At 32.1% G+C, this 23620-nt stretch overlaps 1 protein-coding gene across 2 annotated transcripts in view; it reads right to left on the minus strand.

The window, feature by feature from the left end:
- PCDH7 (protocadherin 7) overlaps positions 1-23620 on the minus strand; it is a 245610-nt gene that overhangs the window by 58630 nt on the left and 163360 nt on the right. For both annotated transcript variants that reach the window (XM_025051811.1, XM_015594941.2), the window contains exon 2: positions 5805-6021. In XM_025051811.1, the coding sequence (XP_024907579.1) occupies positions 5805-6021 (217 nt within the window). The remainder of the gene's footprint in view (positions 1-5804; positions 6022-23620) is intronic.

A 23620-nucleotide genomic window follows, 5' to 3' on the forward strand; every position in this document is an offset into this window, starting at 1 on the left:
AAAAAGGGCAACATGGCCATATGTTTTATTAGTGTTAATTATTAATACTGAGATTTAAAAAGAAAAGGCTGAGAGTTCAGTAAGCATACTAATTGGACACTTTTTTCAGTTTGTTTTCCCTGTCAATGTGAGTATGTTGCAGCAGTTCAAAGGGAAATATACATCTGGAGAATACTCATTCAGCTGGAACATTGAGTATAAAATCTAAAAATATTAAAAATGAGAGAGAAAGAGAGAGAACATGTAGAAGATAATAATGGCTTCTCCAACCTTAAATGAAAAAAAAAAAAAACCCACAAAGAGTTGGATTGATTCAGTGTCAGTGTGGATCCTAGAAATGTTTAAAGGTCACTGCTGCTGGGTTTCAGCCCTTGGTACCCCACAGAAATGAGAAATTCACAAGGTCAGAATATCACTCTTACCGGTAAAATTAGGATGCTATTCTTGTGAGACTAAACATTTTATAATGTTTTTATGATTAAGTCATTGTGTTAGGTCAAATCTACCTAGTTAATAATAATCACAATTATTTATCACTATTTAAATAATAGTAGTAAATAATGTTATCATTGATTAACATAATGAAATTATTGTTGCAATTATTTTTTATTTATAAATTATTAGGTGCTAATATTTTATTTAATTTTTTCCACAATTTTGTGATTTATTATTGAAGAAAGTGGGGCTAAAGAGATCAGAAAATTATATTCCTACTAAGGAGAAACCAGGATTCAAACCGATGTTATTAGATTTCAAAGCCTGTTTTTCTTTAAGCCACTACATTCTATCCATAATGTTGCCTCTTCTTTAGGTTCTCTTAGATTGTGCTGCTCATTTTACTGGAAAACTGGAGCAGCTATAGCACACATTTTGATTGGCTGAGACCTCACTTAGAGACAGTCTCTATAATCACATTTCTCTATAATCATTAAGAAAATGTACGAGTGAATAGGGATCTCTTGAAGTGAGGGTATGTGGACTCCTTAGGGATACTTGGAAGGTACAGAGCCATGGAAAAAAACAACGGAAAATGCAGGCTCAGTCAAAAACTGGTACATATAGTGACCTGGTTATGTGCAGAACCACGGAAATGAATCCTTTCCAAAGAATGTTAGTCTCTTCCTACAGAAAAATTTTCCTGGGCTTGACATTAAAAAGTGCACAAGCATCTTTGGAAAGATGGAAGAGACAGCCTTGTTACATAATTCAATCTAAATGAAAACAGCGCAAGTCAATAGCAACTGACTAAATGATAGTACCTTACAGATGACTGCTGAAAATTGGGTCAGTGGGAGAAAAGTAGTGAAAAGATCCTTTATCTCACACAAAGATAAGAGTTTAGTCTGCATTCTCATTTCCTTTAGTCATATAAAAATGGTGGTTCATTCTCAAATAATACTTCAAATGGACCGTTATCTATTTCTGAAAGGAATGTAAAAAGTCCAGGGCAGATGCAAAGTGGGTTTCTGGTGGTTCGTACCATGTTTCAACCTTCAAGGACAATGTAATTTAAACACTATTTAATGCATGTGGAGTGAGGAGAATAAATAAAACAATTAAGTCTGAAAAAGTTTGGAAGTGGGGAATTCAAAAACATTAATGTATACAAATCAAAATTATGCTTTAAGTGTCTGAGAGAATTAAGGGGCATAAAATGATTTAGGCATTTAGAATGGCCAAATTTCTGACCTCATTTAACTTTTTAAAATATGCATTATGGATTAACTGCTATTTTCCTATTTTAATTTATTTCTATGTTATACTATTTGTAAATGTACTATGTACCTACAGAAAAAATATGTACTGTTTTCTATCTTTTGTTCACTCTTATCCTGACCAAAGTTTACACTGTCGAGCAAAAAAGTACAAGTGTTTATTCTATTGGCCTGCTGTGGTGCCGACATTCCCACTGACTTGGACAGAAATCTCATCATCGGACTCAGTCCTGTTCTTTGATTTATGTAATACATGCATTATCTACTATTAGAATGCACATATGACATGTGGATTGAGAGTAAGGCCCTAGAAATACTTCTGCCCTGCCCACATTACGACATACTATCAAATTCACTCAGCATCTCACTAAGAGACCCAAAGATCTCTTTCTTTTCTAGAGAGTAAAAGATTTAAGAAAAATTGGATAGAAGGAGAGAATCATAGATTGGTGAATCTGGGTAAGATTTTAGAGTTAATTTAGTTAATTAGAGATGATCAGAAGCAGACCCAGAGGAGTAAGTGATCTACTCAATTCTAGTGGCAAAATTGAGATTAGAGGTCAAGTGGGGCATTTTTTTTTTTTATATTTGAGATATTAAATACTATATCTGATCAAAACTACATAGCAAAGACAAGCTAGCCTTGCAAATATGATTCAGGAAGACTCTGGAAAAAGTAAACAGACCATGGCATGAAGGCAAGGGCCAAGATAAATATTTAAATAGACCTGAAGAGACTGTTAAATGCCACCCCAAGAAAAAGGGTAAAGACTCCTGCATAATTCAAAGAAGGGCAAGCTCTTGCATAGTCAATGGTTGCCCTTAATGTGGTTGTGTTTTTAAGCCTAATATTTGATTTTCACTTGAACTATCAATCCATTGCAGTAGGTTTCAATTATTTTAACATTTTCATTATCAAATATTTTATCATTACTAAACTTCCACCATGAACTCCATATCTTAAAGTATTTGATTCCACTAAATGTATTTTAATAAAATCATAAATTACCAATTTCCCCAATTTTATCAAGGAATCAATGTAAAATAATCATAATATTGATAAAATGATTAAAGAGGAAAAATATATTAGTGATCTTTTTCATGAATAAATGTATAATTCATAGAGGTTTTCATAAAATATTTTTAATGATATAATTTCCATTACTTCTTTTCAGAAACCCATGGCATGTAAGTATCCCAGATTTGGATTCATCAAAATGTTAGTCTTATTGTAATTATTAGCTCAGGTTTCAAGAAATTATGTTTATTCTTATTTTTACAGTGTATTCTTTTTCCTAGGTAATAAGAGAATAAAATTTCATTTGTCATCTGTCACTAAAGTGGGTTGATATATAAGGTAAAGCTTGTTATGAAAAGGATTAACCCACGGACTCTCAACAAAATTTTGGTTATTATGCTAAAGTATAGAAGGCAGATAAAAGCTTTTGGAAAATATAAACACATTTCCCTGCCTATCGACTTAATTTTTTCTGTATTTAGTTATGTACTTACTACAGCATCTGTAACAACTTATTTTTATCATCAGCTGTCCCAACTTACACCCAGTTTACATTGACATTAAAATGTTATATATTATTGCATTGAAAATTATCTTTTAAATTTTACAATAAAAGTTAATCCAAAAATAAATTATGACTATATTGTTTCACATAGGTTAAAATTTAAGGAAAATATTTGATTTAATAATATTTAGGAACTAGGACAGCATCCAAAATGGTATTTTCATGGAAAATCCAATACAAATCCTGATTAAAACCTAACCAAGCAAAACACTGCCGATTACCTGGATTCCAATTAAATGTGACAAATGAATACTTGACAGGTTTCAATTCCAATTTTGTTTATGTCAGAATGACCCATTAATATTGAAAATGAAATTACCAGAATTCAAGCAATACAATTGGACTTTACAGCTAGACGTTAGTCTGAAAACTTGGACCCAACCAAACTCTTATTCTAATGTCAACTCCTACATTTGGATAAGTAAATCACATCTTTCATTACCTATAGATCAGGGCTAACGTGAATCACAGCTAGCAGGTGATGAATGGTTATATAAACTTAGAATTTCGAGTGTCAGTCACATATAAAATCAGGAAAAAACAGTTATATTATAATGGCCCTTACCGTTGCCAAACTAAAAATGTAGTTATAAAAATAACTAAAAGCCTTCTTTGGGAACTGTTTCTCAGTAAACATGCCAGTCTCTTAACAAGCTCATCTGTTACGTTTTTTATGACATGTATGTTTTCTAAAAAGTAACTAATAAGTGTTTGCCATATATAATTATGTTTATAATTTATCATTTCTTTCTTATTTTAAAGGCATTGAACCTCCTTAAACTCAAAAATAGAAAAACAAAAATAACATTAAAATTCGATTATAATGCCAATGATACAAAGTTTTTTCTATTAATATAGCTGATATCCAGGAAATACTTATACATTATATTTTTTATAGTGAGAAAAGTACTTTTAAAAACAAAATTATATAATAATATCAAAAGTAATCATAGATATAGTAATGCTCTTAAATTAACCCTGCTTGTCTAGGTATGTGTGTATACATGCGTGTGTGTATATAAAATATTATTACTGTATTTTAAATTTAATATTTACTTTTGTGTAAAGCATTTCAAACATATTTGCCTTAAATATATATTCATCAGCATCACAATTCATGCCAAAAATTTTTTTACTTATTTAAAAAATACTAAAGTTAATTCTTAAAAATCATATCAAACTCCCATTCACGTAAACACACACCACCATACACACAGATAAGCATGCCTTTATAGCCATAAAGGCAAAATGCCATTTAAACTCTGAGTAATTAATCAAGAGAGATTATCAGTATCAGACCCTGGTATCATATCGTCTCATCCAGATAACAATGTGGAAAAAAAATAATTATTTAACATTGTTTAGCTTAGTGATAATTTCATTTGGGGGTCACTTATGACATATTATGCTCTAATATTGAATTTTAATATTCATAGGTAAATTTCCAGAAATTATCAGTTTCTCCTGCATTAATATGCTCTATTTGCATACCATCTCTAAGAAACTGGTATATAACAAAAAGTTAGAATATCTTACTTCACTTGGGGGATGGGATGGTGAAAGACATAAATTCATTTCAAGTTCTCACTGAAGATAAAATGCATGTAATTCTCCTTCCTTCCCCTATATATACTCTCTTTTTATATTTGAAATAATAATAAACTTAGTAAGAACTTCACCATTCCATTATTAGTCATAAATCTATTTCTCGGGCATTTATTTATAACCTGAAATCCAAAAAAATAAATCACCTAATGGTCTTTGGGAACATAAACAATGTGTAATGTTGTGTAAGTACTATTTGTAATCTAATTTTATAACTTAGAAAAAAATGTATAGAAGTTCAATTGTAGCAATTATGAAAATCATCTCACAACAGAATAAGAATATGAAATACTATCATTTGCCTTCCTACTGTCTCTTGCACAAAAATGAGAAAAAAAAACTTATACTTAAGTGAGAGGGGAGTTCTAACAGCATTTATAATATCTTTTTAAGAACAAGATAGGCAATGTTCTCCTTCTCTGACTCCATTTCAGCTATCACTGGAAAGGAAGAGTTTGAAAATGCTTTTCAGGAGAAGAGAGAGTCAAATAAAGTGTGTTTATCAACATATCTTTTCACTAAGACTGGACAGTTGCAATTGAAGAAATAGTTGCATGACAAAAATGAATAGAAGAAAACAATAACGCAAGACCTTTCTCAAGTTGCTATTGTTTAGGTATTATGCACTAATTTAGTTTGTTTCATACCAGGTACTACTCTTATTTGTAAATGTGTTTATTTCTGACAGGCTGTTTTAAAATAATGGTGCAAATTTAGTAAATTTTATCTATATAGTTATGTTCCTTTATTTGGCATTTCTGCACTTTAACAAATATTTATTATTTCCAATAAAATAGTTTTAGTGTCAGCTACTTTATTTTGGTTTTAGACTGACCTTGCAAGTCTACTTATTATGGCTCACTAGCGTGATTATGTGTGTGGATGTCGTGTTTGCCCCTACCATTTTCCATATGCTCTGCCTCACCAACACTGCCATCCGGCGTGGTCCTTTCATAGTTGTCCTCTGGGAGTGGAAGGGCACCCAGTCTTGGCCCTGATGAACTCTTACTGCTTGGTGTTTCTGACTCCTCCAGCCCGCTGTCATAGCAACTCTGCAGTGACCCCTGATGTGGGTCCTGAGGCTGACTCACAACAGAAAACGTCACTCTACGAAATGGCTGTAAAAGAAAAGATTCTGAATGTCACTAAAATATAAGATTGTAAATGATCGTATTAAAAAAATACATAAATTACATACATTAAGGCCTATTGACAACTAATTCAATACAAAATGCTTAATATGGTATGTTGACATCTATTTGGTTAACTCTGTATTCTCTAAGGCAATGCCCAGAACTTAGATTCTATTATGAAAAAACTGAAAATTCCCTTTCTTAAATAGAGATAAGAAAACAGCAATTTGACTAAAACACATCTAAATTTTTGTTAGTTCCACATATTCAATTTTTTTTTATTCAGTAGTCTTCACTTCAGATATGCTTTTTCACAAATAGACTTTAGAAACAAGGGTCAGCGATTTGGGAAGCAATAAATATTGAACCAATCCATTGTAAGAAGACTTCATTTTTAAATACTTGTTCCATATGACATAATGGTTTAAAAATGAGTGTTCTGGCAGTTGACTTAAACTATTAAAGGTACAGCTGATAACTTGAAATTTAGAGTGCAGTGCTAAGAAATAAGAATATATTTCTTAGTTTATTCATATTAAAAATATTGCCTATTGACTTTGAAATTTTAAGGGTAGTATTGAAATAATAGATAAAATTTTCCTTAACCAGGACATAAACACAAATTTAAAAAGTTTAATTGTATATGCTTACTATGACTATAGTTCGTTCTAAAAAAGTAACATGTACAGTCTTTAGGCTGTATTTAAAAACTGTTGCAAATCTTTATCCAATTGGACCTCACAATTTATATAATACTGAAGATTTCTTATGTAAAGAATTTACAGATTATTGTAACTACAAAATAAAACAACAACAACAAAAAAATAGGTTCATCCGGGAAACAAACTAAAACCATGCATGGACAGTGCTACATATGTAATATTTGAAAAAAACATACGAAAAAGTTTCTGTAATATTTGTCTGAGGTTATTCTTGTCAATAGCTGTGTCCATTAAGCTCTTGTATGATTTGAAACTGGCATAAATGTATGAATTTTTAAACCTATAACTCATTCTAGCTCTTTTTAATATAAAGTATAAAAGTAATGTTGCTAGAATATAGTGAGAAAGGGAAAGAAACTTTTTTGCCATTTTATAACTTGAATACTAACAGTACAAATCATTTATCACAATTGTGACTAGTAGAATTATTTAAAATGTTAAGGAATATCCACACATGGCAGGTTAATAATGGGAAAGCGAGAGCATTGTGACATTTCCCCAAAATTTATAAATCGACTTTACTAAAGACACACACACTTCTATAAAGCTTCCCTTTATATTGTCTCTTATTGGTGTTTCTAATGAGTACCTTGCCTTTCATGTAGTTATTTGTAGTATTCAGTCTTCATAAAATCCTTTTTTATGCTAAACTTTTAAAACTGCTGAATATTACTGTAAAGGGAAAATATTTAAAGCACATACTCTTCTTTATAATGTTTTGCTGAATTGGAGCTTCAGTATTTTAAAACAATTACAAAATATTTCTAGTATAAACAGCATAGGCCAAAATTTACTGACAATAAACTACATTGAAGCATTATCCTTGTTTCATTAATAATTCTCATATTTCTTTACAGTAGTATGATTGTAATATTTTACCTTAATCTAAATAGATGTAGAAATCAATTTGTATTTACCATGCTTTATCTTATATGTATATTTTCTTTTTTTCCCATGTTTCACTCTCAGTTTACTACAAAATGTGATTTGTTTTATGTCTTTGGTCTCACCTTGGAAATGAGACCACTGACAGTCTTCTAAAACCACACAGAAGATACTCATCAAATACTACTAAACAATAATATTTTAATGACAATGTTAAATTTAGTAAAGAACATCAAGGATCATGAAGGTATATTATCACTTCAAGACAGAGCAAAATAAAAAGAATTTATATAAATTTTATACATACAGAGAGAGAGGGGGAAAGGAGGTTCAAAATCTATATTAATGACTTTCAAATCTTTAAGAATCAGTCTTCACTAATGTAAAAAGTTCAAAATAAAGAAATATATAATTTATACTTATAAATTGACAAAGGGAAAATAAATAAGAAATTATGACAAATGGTGTTATATTTTGATATAAAAATAGAAAAGAGGGTTATGTTTGGGTGAAAGTGGTAATATTAGAATCTGTGTTTAAATGTTGGTTCCACCAAAAGTAATGCTAGGATAACAGATTGGTGACAGGCCATGTCTGCAATAAAAAATGTCAAAAATAATGATTTTTTATAATGTATTACATAATAACTGCAGTGAATATATCTGTGCATTTTATTTTCTTAATTTTTTACTCTACTTTGAATATTTTAATCACCATGAATTATTTTAGGTTACATATTAAACTTAATGATGGAAGAAAAAATGTTTTAACTTTAAAATACTGTGATAAATAGGTATACTAAAAAATACTTTGATTTATTAATGTTTTCTTTTTGTATGTTTTTCATTCAAAATAATATCTTAATGAATGGAAAAATAATTTGTAATAAAAATTTAAAATAAAGAGTATCACACAGTGTATCATAAAATACTCCATCTCTCATTTTTATCTGAATTTTAAAATAGACCATTAAATGTATACAGTACAATAGCAGCATTATATTACTATTTCTCTAGTTAATAATTTTTAATAAAGAAAATTCTTGAAGCAAAGTTTTTAAGTTGGCAATGTGAACCAAATTAGTACAGAATCCTAAAACCCGAAATCTGCAAGAGTTAAGCTTTAGTTTTAATAGTAAATCAGACATATAAATTTAGATATAGATGAAGAGATAGATGATAGATAGATAGATAGATAGATAGATAGATAGATAGATAGATAGATAGATAGATAGATAGATAGATGGGTGGGTAGCTGGATGGACAGATCGACGGATGGACGGAAGGACGGACGGATGGATGGATGGATGGATGGATGTGGATGGATGGATGGATGGATGGATGGATGGACGGACGGATGGATTGACAGATGGATGGATAGATGGATGGACAAACAAGTATTTACATCCCATCCTTCATCATCGGGTTGTGTCTATTGAGAAGTCAGATTTTATAATAGAAGTTATGACACAGAATTCATATTATTTGTGTATTCCAGAAATATTGACTAAAGCAAAAATACAAAGTATTATGTCAAATGTGTAACAGAGAGAATGAGTTTGCATTACACATGTAACTGTCACTTTGTTACTTACTGATAGTTTGAAGTAGCGTAGTTTAAGTAGTGACTCTCAAACGTAGATATGCTTTAGTGTGATCCTGAGCACTTGTGAATGAACCTAGTACCAACACCAGTCCCACTGATGAAATCAGTGTTCCTTATGGAACTGAATATCAGTAGTTTATAAGATCCCCCAGGTCATGAAGAGGCACAAAGAGGAAGGAGACCTCCCCATCACTGAAAGAACACACGGAAAGAAGTCGAAAAGACCACACTGCTCCAGGAAACCAGCTCATCCCTTAAATGGCCATAGAGTTTCCCTGAAGAGTCAGTAGAACCATGGTTCCATCTTGAAATGCAAAAATATTACATAAATAAATCTAGTGACCTGAGGTGTCTGAGCTCTGCATTTTTCTGTCTTTGGTAATAAAAGATTTGATGTCCTACGAGAGCAAACTGATCTTTCTAAAAGAGAAAAAAGCATAAGCTTGAGGAAGAGTATCAGCCTTCTAGTTATTTGAAACTGTGAAGATGTACTTGAAAATTGAATAAGGAATTCAAGAAAGAGGTCTCCAAGAAAATCACTCCCAAATTTTTCAGTGTGATATATGTGAGACATAAACAGGAGTGAGCAGATATCAAAGATTTTAGTTAGGCAAATGAACAAACTAATTATAAGAGTGAAATCGAAGACATGATCTGGCAAATCCTTACAAAAAAAGGAGTTTGAAGATATGTTGAAGGCAGAGGGTTATGCTAAGAAAAAGTGAGCTGTGGAGAAACAGCAATGAGAATGGGGAGCAAGGCCATTCCAGGGCCTGTGTGGCTGACTGGATTCAGTCATTATTTCACTATACCTACATTTGTTTTGTACATATTATGGACTTCAAGGCTTTTTCAACAATGATTCTACACATTTAAGAAACTAAATATTTTATAGCTATATAAAACAAACAAGATATGATCAAGTTTCCGACAAAATAGAGGTGTTAAAAAGATGCTGCAAAACCTGTTTGGGAATTAGGGAAGGCATTGCCAAGGACAGATTTGTGGGTTGAGAATGAAGTTTGATAGATAATATATACTTGAGGGCTGATTACAGATTCCATATTTGAGGCTATCAGCAAAGGATACAAGAGGGTAGGTGAGAAAACCATGTCACTTTTGAAATTCAGAAGCCAAGCAAGCCAATCATTTCTGGAAAGAAAGAAAATCCTATATGATCAAAGGCGTCGGAGCCATGGAGAAAACTGCTGACTACCACATGTCCACTGAGTTCACCCCTTGGAAGGTTCTCAGGGTTATTTCATATCTCTAAACTCTTAAGAACAATTCTAGGAGATTAGACTAAAGCAAGTAAAAGACTGGAATGTAAATATATGGATAAATAAAAAAAAAAAATGAAGAAAATTTTTAAAATATGTCATGAGAAAAGTAAGATCATAGTTAAAAGAAAAGAATTTGTGTTGAATTTAATTTGTTTATATTTTTGTCTTTCTTCATTGTATTGAAAAATATTTAGTTTTAAGGTAAATATTTAAAAACACAAGCAAAAAAGAGTGCCTCAAAACGTAAGGTGGTTGGTGAATGAAAGAAATCAGAGAAGATAAGTAAACTAAGTAGACTTAAGAGAGAAATAAAATTAAAAATAAAATTACAAAAGATGTTGAGAACACGTTTGTGTGCTATCTGTCTGTGTGCATGTGTGTATGTATGTGTGTAATGAGAAACAAAATAGTATAATAGAAAAATAAAAAGATTCTATCCCAAGCAACTCTATTGAGTCCTTATTGACCTCAGACAAGTTAGCCAACCCTCAGTTCTTATGCCTTAGGCTCAGGATCCATAAAACAGAGATAATAATAACTGCCCTTTACTAACTTAAATTCCCAGGGAAATAATGAGATGGTTTATAAAAAGAGCCTTCGGCTCCCTCAAAGACATATACTATAAAAGGCATTATACCTCTGGCAACAGCTATATAGCTACATAACTAGAACTATCTCCCATATGTTTTAGTTTTTTGTTTTTTGTTTTTGTTTTTTTTTTACTGAAAAAAAATATATATATATATTCTTCTACCTCAGTAATTCACAATGCTTTTAAATGGAATTTTTTAAAAAAATTATGAGATTTCAATCCCAATTCTCTTCTTAATACACTAAGGTTTTATTGTTCTAACTATAAGTTCTTTGTAAAACATATACATACACTAACAAATTTTTAAAAAACTATTTATTAAACATAAACATTTTGATAGTCTATTATTCTAGAATGGCATTCATCAACTAGTTTTTGACTCCATTACAACACAATGGACACTTTTACTTCAAGACATACTCTACTATAGTGCCTGCCCAGGTATTTTAAAGGTTGTTACAAATATGTTAAAAGTTAACTCCAGATACTACACAATCCCTGCAGGATTGGATGTGCCTTCATTGTCATCTCAGTGCCCAGCGGATGGAAATGCTTAGAGTTGACATTGCTTTAAACTACATGTAGACTGGGAACCAGCATTTCCCACTCTTAATATAATTTTATATGATTTATTTTCTAGAAATTTACAGGTCACTTGGGGAATAGGCAAAGCTGTTAATGGAGAGGTCCTCTCTGCCTTCGATTTTTGCTCTCTCTCTCTGTGGGTGACCATGAGGATGGCTACTTCTTTCTAGCCTCTCCTCATTAGAAATTCTGGTGAGCCCAACCTGAGGGATGTGTGATGGCAGTAATCATTTCCATGTAAAATCAACCTTACAGCCTTGAAAGGACAAACAGCGAATACGATTTTTTTTTTAATTCGGGTGCTACGGGGTATACGACGTAACATATTTAATAAATGCATTTTCTCATTAATATTTTTTTCTTTTTCTTTTTTTTTTGAAAAAATGAAAAGATGCTAAACCCAGTATATTGCTGAACTTGAGATCAGGAAAAAGACAGCCTGCTTAGATGAGGAGAGGAGTTAGAATATATCTGGATTACAAAAATAAGGCTTGTGTTCTAATGACATTATTTCAAGGAGTAAGGCATACATGAGGGGAAAATATGGTGAGCATTTGCTTCTTTTATTTTTTTCTTTGTAAAATTGTATTTCCATGATTGATAATGTTTCCAGAGTGTTCAAGGAAAGTTAAATCCACACATTTCAAATTTATTAGAGGATTAAAACAGTTTTCTAAAAAGTATTTTTCTTAATGTCTAAAAAGATGATGGTCAACTGAACTACAAATATGATAGCTGCCTCATTTTTTATTTTAACTTGCAGATATTCATTTTTTTTTTAATTTCAGAGAACCATATAATCACGCTTCTTTTTTTGAAAGTACTGATATAATAACATATACTGTTTACAATCTGCACCTTTCAGGAAATTAAATTTGAAATTAACATCAATATGCTATTTTGTTTTCAGAACACAATCATTACAAAATATGTATAACATTTCCAAGTTCTACCTATTTAAAAAAATGCTGTCACTAATTTCATTTATAGTTTCTAAGAAAAGCAATAGAAACCTGATGCATATTCAAAACGATGAATAACAATGCCTTTATTTTTAGCCATTCTAAATTGTTAAATCAAAAGGTAAACATCACAGCATAAAAGCAAATATCACATCCCATTATCAGATATACTTTAAAATATTTGGTTACGTTAGCAAAATCTAAGTTGCAATCTGCACGATGAAGATGAATTGTTTTCTTTGATAGGGCAGTGGCTAATTTTAGAAAAGGAAAAAGAAAATAGTTGAGCATTGGGAATATCATATTATACACAATACTTACAGTAAAAGAGAAAGCACAGCATTGGTGTAAGAGTGCAGAAACTTTCCCCTTGGAGTTCATTTCTTACAACCTAGCGACACTGCCTTTATGGGGATTTTATTTGCAAGAGGATAGGACCCTAAGGATGCCAGTGGAAAGAACTTCAGGTAAATCTCTTTCTTTCTATTGAATGCTGCTCTGTGTCTTACAGACAACTTTATTGGGAACTTTAAATGTGCACCTTCCTTTTTAGCTTCAGTAGTTTCTCCATAAATCTCCTTATCTGGAACTCACATACAGCTGTCTCAGTCACATCAATTATTTTTGAATGGGACAGGCGCTTCCTCCACCCCCTCCCCCACCCCAATTCACTTAGTTATGTCCATCAAACAGACTTCTAATGACTCTCTTTGTCAGTCATAAAGCACTGAAACAGTCGTGGAGGAGAACATTGCAATATTATAAGGAGAGCTACAATTTATTTTTAAAAAGGAGCTATCCAAGACTGTGAGATCTTACTTGCAAGTGAACTGGTACTTGGTTATTCTGCAAAATGCAAACATTTTCAACTGGTGTTAGTGGCTACTGAACAAACATATTTAGGATTCCATAGCGCATTAGTTGGAATTTATCTGGCAGAACCTTCAAACAAACTTTAATCAGGTCTTTTAACTTTTTAGGGTTGCCTTCCCTTGCTGACATTTCAAGATTCTTCCATACTTTAAACTGCCTTTCTTTCTTTCAAGTCAATAGCAGATGAAAGGATATTAAAAAGCAACATGTTGAGACATTTGGATTAGTTAATTAAAATACTCATTTGGGGAAGGAGAAGTTAAATAACTATTTATTTCTTTTGACTTGTATGCAATTATATTTTCACATATTTGTTTCACATTTGTACTTCAGAAACTAAGAATGCGGGTGATACTTTATAGTTCTTAGTCTAGTAGATCACAAATTATTTAATGGCGCAAAAGAACAATGATGACAGTATTAAAATAGTAGCTACTATGTGCCAGGAAAGTGCTATTCATTTTACTTATGTTGTCACTTCTCATGCCATCATTATGTGGTTCATATTAACATACTGATTTTGCAAATGAGAAAAAAATAAATTTTAATATTTAAACTACTGCAAGAACTACTCTAGCTTGAAAATAGAAATAGGTTTCTTATTTTCCCCCAATGAGAAATGTCAAGAAAAAGAATAGCCAAAGCTTAAAATTCTTAGTAAATGTGTACAAACATTTTTTTCCAAAAATTTTTAACCTACATATTATGCTCTAAAACACAGGTCCTCTGTATTGTGAACACAATTGTTTAATTGCTCTGTTTTTTGCTCTTTTTGCTAAATTCTATTGAACTTAGTCCAGGATTGGCAAACTGATTCTGTAGAGGGCAGAAAGTAAATATTTTAGGCTTCGTAGGTCATAGGTCTCTGCGAATATCTAATTCTGCTGTCGTAGAGCAAAAACATTCATTGAAGATACATAAGTGAATCAGCGTGACCATGTGCCAAAAAACCATTTTTTATGGAAACAAAAAATTGAATTTCATATAATTTTCCTACTTTATGAAATGTAATTTTTAAAAAAATTTAAAAACTATAAAAAATCAAATGTAAAAATATGCTACTTTTTATTATATTATTTTTAAATATTTTTGTGGATTTTCAACTAATATGTAAGTCCTCATAAACAGTGTTTATCCATTAAACCCCTATTTCAATGACAGTACCTTGAAAATCATTTCTATTCAATTGTCATTTATTTATTATCATTTATTGATATTCCTGGTCCTTTTTAGAAAAAAACTCTGGAGAATCTGGAAACTTGGATTCAGTACCAGTACCAGTTCTGATACTAAATGTGAAATCAGGAGAAAAGATTACTCTTTTAGCTTTAGCATTTTCAACTTTAAAATGAAGGAATTATAGCCAATGATATTTAATACTTTTTCTAGTTTCTTAATCCTCTGAAACTGTAATAAGACAAGTGTGTTGGATCAGGGAACAAATGGTTGAAGACAATGATTTTAAAGTTGGCTTTGCTCACCCATGAAGAAATTCTTTAGTACATTGCATGGCATTGCAAATATTAATGCATCACGGAATGCATTTACTCATCATACAAAGATCATGAACGAAAACATGCATAGTAATCAAACATTTTAGTCAAATATTTTAATGAAAAACTACCAAGATGGTGTGGTTTCCTCGGGCTTCATATCTTTGTGAAAAAATAAAGGCATTCTCTGGAATGTCAGCTTCATTGAATACGCTCCTCTACATCTTCCCTATCCTCTGAAACCACCTCTTTCATGATTCTTTCTTTGACTCGACCACATAAAAGTGTTGAGTGTTCCTACTGTGTGCTACAGGCTCTGAAATCTCACTCATTTCTCAAATGTATGCTTCTAACAGCAGAGTTTAGCAAGGTTTGTGTAAAACAGAATGGTGAAAGCATGCTGGGCCATGATTGGATTTCACTTCCCAATTCATTTTAGACCCTACATAGTCTCCTGTAAGTTTCTGTGTTTACATACACAGGTAAACAAGAAGGCAGAGGGAGTTCTAGTTGGGAAAAGAGAATATTGACAGGCAACTAATGAGAAAAAGACTATCTTTACAATGACATCGAATCCAACAAAGACTTATTAAGCACTTGCTTTGTTCCTACCACTGTACTGAAAAATCTACATGCTGCAAATTCAGGCATTAAGCTCCGTTGGGCGAGTGTAGATTAATCACACAAAAGCACTCACAGAATACAAGGAAAGGTTTCTTTTTCTTTTCTTTTTTTCTTTTTGCTATTGTGATAATCATCAAAAGCTCAGTTCACCTGCCGCTCAGTTGCTTTGCATGACTCCTCTGCACACCAAGTTCCAGAAGCAGCTGAATGACTTCGATAAACCTATGTCTTAAACTACACAGTTGGAGTTAGTCTGCAGCAGTTCAAGGGAGCAATGCTGAAAAACCAAGTGGAACTCCTATAGGACTGCCCAGGATTCCAACTACTAAAACACAAAAAATGAACAAATAAACAACAACAACAAGGGCAAAAAATAACCATTTAAAAGCTACCTCCTAAAATACATAGAAGCTTAGAAGCACAGATAGAAGCCTGACTCACAAGCACCTGAATCAATTCTCCCATACTGAAATGAATGAAAATGAAATGTGCATGTTAGGATCCACTCTAACGATGCTCTAGGTTTTTTTCTTTTCTTTTTTTTTTTTTCTTAGACATTTCATTCGAACTGCACCTGGCAAAATCTGTTTAGGAAACCACATACATTTTAAAACATAGATTCTGTGGAATGGAGGTTTGTGTCCTTAAGTAGCTTTCCGTGGTCTAGTTGTATGAAAATATCTGACAGGAATCAAGACAGACAAATGGAGTAAGGTTCTGAAGTGTCACTTAAACATTTAATTATTAAACTGAGTCGAAGCTTAACTCTTGAGCTAGAATCTTCTGCTATTAAGTCAAATCTTCTGCTACTCAGATAAATCTATTTTCTCTGCCATCCTGGGCTCACTTGCTTTCTCTTATCTGCACTTGGTTAAAAAAAAAAAAAAGTTACCAGTGTCCATAAAGAAAAATATACCCAATGTTCAGGAGATGTTAACTTTCATTCCTTAGTATAAGTCACCTGACTCCAGAAAAATCAGTGAAAGGGAAAGGGATAAGCAGAAAATGGACCCCAATGATGTCTACATCCTCATCTCTGGAACCTATGAATAGGAGACTTTACATGCAAAGAAGAATTTGAGACTGCAGATAGAATTTGCTAACCAACTGATCTTGAAATAAGGAGATTATATTAGATTATCTAGGTGAGCCCAATGTAATCAGAAGAGTTCTTAAAAGTAGAAGGTGGAGACAGAGAAAGAGGTCAGAGTAATGGAGTATGAGAACTGTATTCACCTTCCCTCACTTTGAAGAAAGAGGAAGGGACCAAACGGCAAGGAATGTGAGTGGCCTCTAGAAGCTATGAAAGGCAAGAAAGGAAGCAGATATTTCTCTACGGCCTCCAGAATAAAGGCTACCTTAACCAACACCTTGATATTATCCCAGAGAGATCCATTTTGGATTTCTGATCTCAAGAACTATAAAGTAACAAATTAGCATCGTTTTAAGTTGTTAAATTCTTGGCAATTTGTTATAGCAGTGATAGGAAACTTATACAGTAGGACATGGAACTCGAGGTATGGTGGGGAGAAGAGAGAAGTAAAATAGTTGGGTTTAGGCTTTACATTCAGGAAGGGGCTTAGAGTCATCATTCAAATTTATATTGGTGTCCATTTCTGAATTACCACACTGTAGAGCATTGAGAATTAGCATGCAATTCTAATAATTATACTTATTTTATAAAATACTTAAATATATTTTGCTTCTTATTTTATACCGAAAGTGTTTAGTAAGTATAAAAATGTTAAAATAATCTTTATAATATTATTTTCTCATTTATTATTCTTTTAATATAATGAAAACATGAATAACAAAACAAAACAAAAAAATGAAGTAAACTAGGTCTCTGCTCACCCATCCATGTGGGGAAAACTACTTCAAATTTTTTATTTCAGTCCTCTCTTGTAAGATCACTAATACTGTTTTTGGGGAAACCCATGGACTTTCAAATCTGAAAACAAAAATTTATTTTCCTGACATCAATTACATATAAGTTAAATACTCTTGAGCCATTGACTTAATTCTTCTGAGCCACAATTCATCTTTTGTAAATATTAATGATAATCTCTGCATTTTAAAGATGAAATGAAAATCCAGTTTGGTCTTATAAGTGTAAGAGATTTTATGGTGTAGAGTGTTCTATAAATGATAATGGTGAATTGAGCCCAAAATTGTGTCTATAGGCCAAAGAGGGAGCTTATATAGGAATTTAAAACAAAAATCATAAACTTGGAAGAAATGAGTTCTTCCCACCACATTAGCATAAAACAACAACAACAACAACAACAATCTGATAATGAGTGTCTTGATTTTCAAAAATAGCCTAATCTACACTGGAGAGAGCTAATAAATTCCAATTGGTGCCTAACTGGAGTCATTATATTTGTAGATATTGCCTCTTGTCTGCTATGATCTTTCTTATTTCCACTCTGTTTTATACTTATGTACTAAAAAAAAACAAAAAACAAATAAAACATTTTAAGAGGATGAATTCTTTATAAAAAAAACTTGAGCTTTTCAGAAGAAAGAAGAAAAATAAATTCACAAAATAATAAATAAGTATGTTGGCATTTCATTATTCTTTAGGAAAATGAGGATATTCATAACTTGACCCTAACATGAGGACTCGAAAATAATTCTTTGAAGTAGGGCAGGTAGTCAGAAACATGACTGGAATTTAATTTTCAGCCATAATTTGAGACAGTAACTTAAACTATCTAACATTTCCCAGATGTTATTTCAAAATTAAATGCCACAAAAGCAACTTACTTAATTTACCACCTCCTTGAGGAAAAAAAAAAAAAAAAAGATTGAATTCTTAAGCTTACAAGAAAAGAACATTTTGAAATATGAGAGAAAAACAGATAAAACTATGAAGCAATAACATCATAGGACAATCATGTGTTATTACTACTACCATTTGGCCTTCTAAGCCTGTTTACATTTCAAATTTAGAAGATATTTGGGGAGCCATATCTAAAATAATATATTTTAGGTTTTTTGTTTGTTTTTTATCCTATGACTTTTTCAAACCTATGGCCTTCCCCCGCCACACACAGACACATCTTTTATATACATCATCATGTTGTGCACATGACTTAACTGATATCTTAATTTTCACTTTAAAGCACCAAAATAATAACACTTTGGGTATCCATTGTTTCTGAAATTCATTATAGCTTATTAAAATGTTTGACTCAGCAGTGCTTCCAACCTTACATCTCATTATATGCATTCCATGTATTAAGAAATAATATTAATAATAAACCATGTAATTAAGTTAACATATTCTGGAGGAAACAAAATCATCTTGGCATGGCTTTTTTTATGCTTAACTTCAGTTTTTAATGACAATTGCTTATATCGGCAGATTGTGAATTAACTAGAGGTGAGATATATATATATGTGTGTGTATATATATATATATATATATACATATATGTGTGTGTGTATCTGTATGTATGTTTGTATGTGTATGCATGTGTGTATAATCTTCACTCAGTTTGAAAGAGAACCCCGAAATAAAACAGAGGTACATGGCTGAGCAAGAGAGACACACTGTAATGACTGATCAATAGAAATAGAAATCTTTCTAGGGGGTAATCAGTAATTGGTAGCAGACATTTCCCAGGATTTCCCAGGACATAACGTAAAAAGGCAAAGCCTTCTTAATGATATAGTTGATAGTGTCTGTACTTAAAGTGCATAGTGATATTCCCTAAGATTTATTGATTGCTTACTATGTGTCCATTCAAAGCTTATTTAATTGTCACAGTAGCACTATGAGGTAAATAAGAAACCAATGCCCACTTGGAAGCAGCTAACTCGCAATCACACAGTTGCTAAGTGATCCACAGTTCAGTTCTTACTCATAAGCAGTAGCTTCCTCTTGATTGAACCCTGAACAGTTGATAAACAGAAATAATATTTCTTTGTATATTAAGAGTGCTGGTATAACTAAAGCATAGACAAGCTTATTTAAAAGTAAGGGGTGGTAGGACAAGTCCTCAGGTAAATAGTCAATTTTTTAGCCACTTCTGATAAAGGATTTTCAGAAAAATCCTGATAAAGGATTTTTCTGCCTCTCCTGAGGCAGGAAAAAAAAAAAATAGACATTTAGATTTAAATTCCACTGGACATTATCTGTAGTTTGTTGTTACATTTAAGCCAACTCTAAAGGAAAAGATACATAATTCACCTTCCACCATGTCGGCTTAGGTCATTTTCTTAAAGTCCGATAAACCTTGCCTTGTTTTACACAGGTCAGCTCTTCTCAACTCTGGCTGCGTACCTGAATTACCTAAGAAACTTAAAGAATATTGATGCTTTGATAACATCACAAAATTATTTTCATATAAGTTTCAGTATATGTCAGCAGGCTTGAAAATCCATTCTGATCCTAAAATAAAATGGGAAATCATCCTAATTTCAATCTGCCTTGGCTGCCAGAAATCTCAACACTCGATCACCATATATTTATAAACCTAAGTAGAGTAAATAAATTTACTTATTCTTCTCTGTGTGGTTTTTGAGGTATTATTTCAATTTTAATAGTTTCATTATATAAATGTATTTTATCATAAAAATATCTCAAATCCTTTTGGAAGTAGATAGCATGTAGTTTGAAAATGATTACAGAAAAACTTAAATGAATATTCTTTATTATTCACTTTATCTACTTTGGAAAAAAAAAAGAATAATGTGTTTGATTTTGCTCCTCAATTAATTAGTCATGTTTGGTGATAGCTCTATTTTTTATCATCATATTTCAAATGTGTATTGCTATTCCTCACTTTATTTCCATATAATCATATACTAGTCTTTCCTTTAGAAGTAGGAAATCCTCAGATATAATGCTATCACTAGGAAGCATCGCGAAGCCTTTCTAACACTGCATCTTTACCATCACTTTCTCCTGTTAGCACTACCTATGCCACGTTTTTTTTCTCTTTATTTTTCTCCCAAATATCTAAAGTCATTCTATGACATATGCATCAACCATCTAGGACAAATTACCCATCCTGTGACTTCGAAGTACTGATTTGTGAATATCCAGGGTAGTAATAACCAGAGTATTTGTGCATTGCCTTTTGGATGGTGTGCTGCTCCCCTCAGATAACACAGCATCTTAATCTAATTAAAGTATTCAATGCCTTAAGAAAATCTTTCATTGGGGGTACACATTTCAAGAAGTGAATATCAAGAATTGAGAGAATTTTGAGGAAGGAGATTTAACTCTTTATATCATAAATACTTTACCTATTCTTCCTTCCACAGAAATACTACTGGACTTGGATTTGGTACCTAAGCTTTTTTATTTAAATTCCATTTCAAAAACATTTCTTAGATCCCTACTTTGCTCACAGCAGCTTTACCATTCACAAGTGATTTAAGACAAGAAATTTAATTCATTTAAGTCTCAGTTTCGTAATCTCTAATATGGGAGTACTGACATCAGAGTATAGCTAAGAGATTTAATTTAGGCAATCCAGTGAGTGCTAATATTTGTGTACATGACTATTACTTGGGATATTTTCAATACTCAAAACCTTCCTACCCCACATTCAGAGAATCTGCTTGTTTAGGAAAAAAGCAAAGAAACATCATTGTGATACACACCAAAATTTGGAATCACTGACATTATCCATATAAAATAACTGAGCGCATTATTTGTTTTATTATTATTACACTTATCATCAACATTGACTTTACCATGGTTGTTACTGAGATGTCCCTATAGCTGCCAAAAAATGCAAGTCAGGCCCACCCGATTTCAGGAAATTTAATTATGGCAAGAACCAGAACCAATAGTCATCCATTGCCCCTCTCACCCTCACACACAAACAGATGTGTGTAGTTAAGGATTGGTAAAAGATGGCAAGGTATTTGAGGCATAGTCAGGTGGGTTCTACTCTAGAAAATACTGAGGAAAGTTAAGGAGACAGATTTCAAAGGATGGAGTTAACAGAAGAGGCAAATCCAAAAGATGACATGTTGGAAAATAACCAGGTAAGTAAGCTTTGTCTTGGCAGACATGCTACTGCTTCCCAATGACTGATAGGCTTAGCGGAAAGTAGCAGCAGATGATAGATAGCCTACCTCAAAGAGGGCAGGCTCACATGGGATTAACCTTACGTGAGGGACCTACATCTTATAACACAGCTTTAAGGAACTGGGACAATAAAGGCCTGAGAAATTAGAAGAGGAGTGATTACTTAAACAGAAACAACAATAAAAATTTACATATACAAAACAGAACTGTCAGGAAAGCCAAAAGAAAGTCACCTTCATCCTTTAAAATCTGAAATACTGTGACACTCCAAGGGCTTTTCTTTAATAAAGTGAGCTTAGCTATACCCAAAGTAGATGGGATAAGAATGCTTTAGAATTTTCATTGTTCAAGACAGTCATTCTCAAAATATATAGTGCAAGAGAACCCTGGGGTAGTGGCTTTCAAAGTCGTTGTATATTTTTCTTTTATCACTACAAATAGCGTGAAATAAAACTTTCATTCCTATCTTGTACACACACACACACACACACACACACACACACACACACAGGGTGCTTCATAAAACAATATTTTCCTTTATTTATGCAGTGCACTTTGATATATATAACCATATTTGATTCATAAATATATATTTCTATTCATACACCATATTCCACCTCATTCCCTTCTCTTTTTTAATTTAAAAATATTGTTTAAGATTTGCTAAATTGATTTTATGACCCATTGCTGGGTCTTAATCACAGTATTGAGAAAAACTGGTTTTTGTTAAAAATGGAGATTTCAGCCCTACAGCCCAAGACACAGATTGGAATAGGAGTCAGGAATGTGAATTTTATAAGCACCCTAGGTGATTCTGATCTCTAGAAATGCTATAACCTCTAAAGTTAAAAAATTGCCTGCAGGTGTAGCTGATCTCCTCTTCCACCTTCCTACTCCTGCATGGAAACTATTTTCCAACCCTACCATAAACCAGAACTGGAGACCACCTTAGACCTTATTCAATCCCATGCCTGGCACTGTATCGAACAGATGAATAAACCGAAGCCCTGAAAGGGTACATGCCAGACATAAATTTAAACCCTTCAGAGTTCACTGTTTTTTCAACTCCTTCACATTTTACACAGATCTCAGAGTTCAACTTGACAACATCCCCCCCCCACACACACACAATGCTCTCAAATGCAATTTATGATTTTTTTCGTGCAAACTTTTTTCCCTGAGGCTACGTTTATGGTTAGGAAATAGAAACATGTTAAACCAATTTAACTAAACTCTACTTTTAATGTATATTTATCTTACTGCAAATTGGAAAACTTAACTTCTCAATTTTCTTATTAGGCTTCAACTACAAATGTACCTTAGGGGCAAAAGAAAAAACATTTCCAATGTACTGTAGAGTTGCGTCAGTAAAGACCATTACAGGACTGAGAGCTGATTATACAGAGCTATAAAAGTACTTCCCATTATTGCCTAAGAAGCATATATACTGTACTAATTGACTAAAATTTGAAGCAATTTCTCAAAGAAAATCAGAAGCAATTTTACTATCATTTCTATAGTATCACTACAGAAAAGTAAATACAACTCATAATATCACTACAGAAAAGTAAATACAAATCAGAAGCAATTTTACTATAATTTCCATAATATCACTACAGAAAAGTAAATATAACTCATTTTATTTGTGTATAATATTGACATGTTTGATATATTTCAGAGGATAACAGCTATGTGTTTTAATCAGTTTAGCTTGCCTGATTACATACATATACTCTCTACCATCAAGAACAAAATTATTAACTCACATAGCTTCTGTTAAGGAATGTAGAAATTATAAAAGTCTATCTCTCTATTAAAAGTTTGTAATTAATGAAAATATATCTAACTAATATCCAAATCAAATAACTTTGATACCTTTGTATGATTTTATTAAAATGTTTATATAAA

Source organism: Pteropus alecto, unplaced genomic scaffold, assembly GCF_000325575.1.
Source record: "Pteropus alecto unplaced genomic scaffold, ASM32557v1 scaffold5, whole genome shotgun sequence".
Taxonomy (NCBI): Eukaryota; Metazoa; Chordata; class Mammalia; order Chiroptera; family Pteropodidae; genus Pteropus; species Pteropus alecto.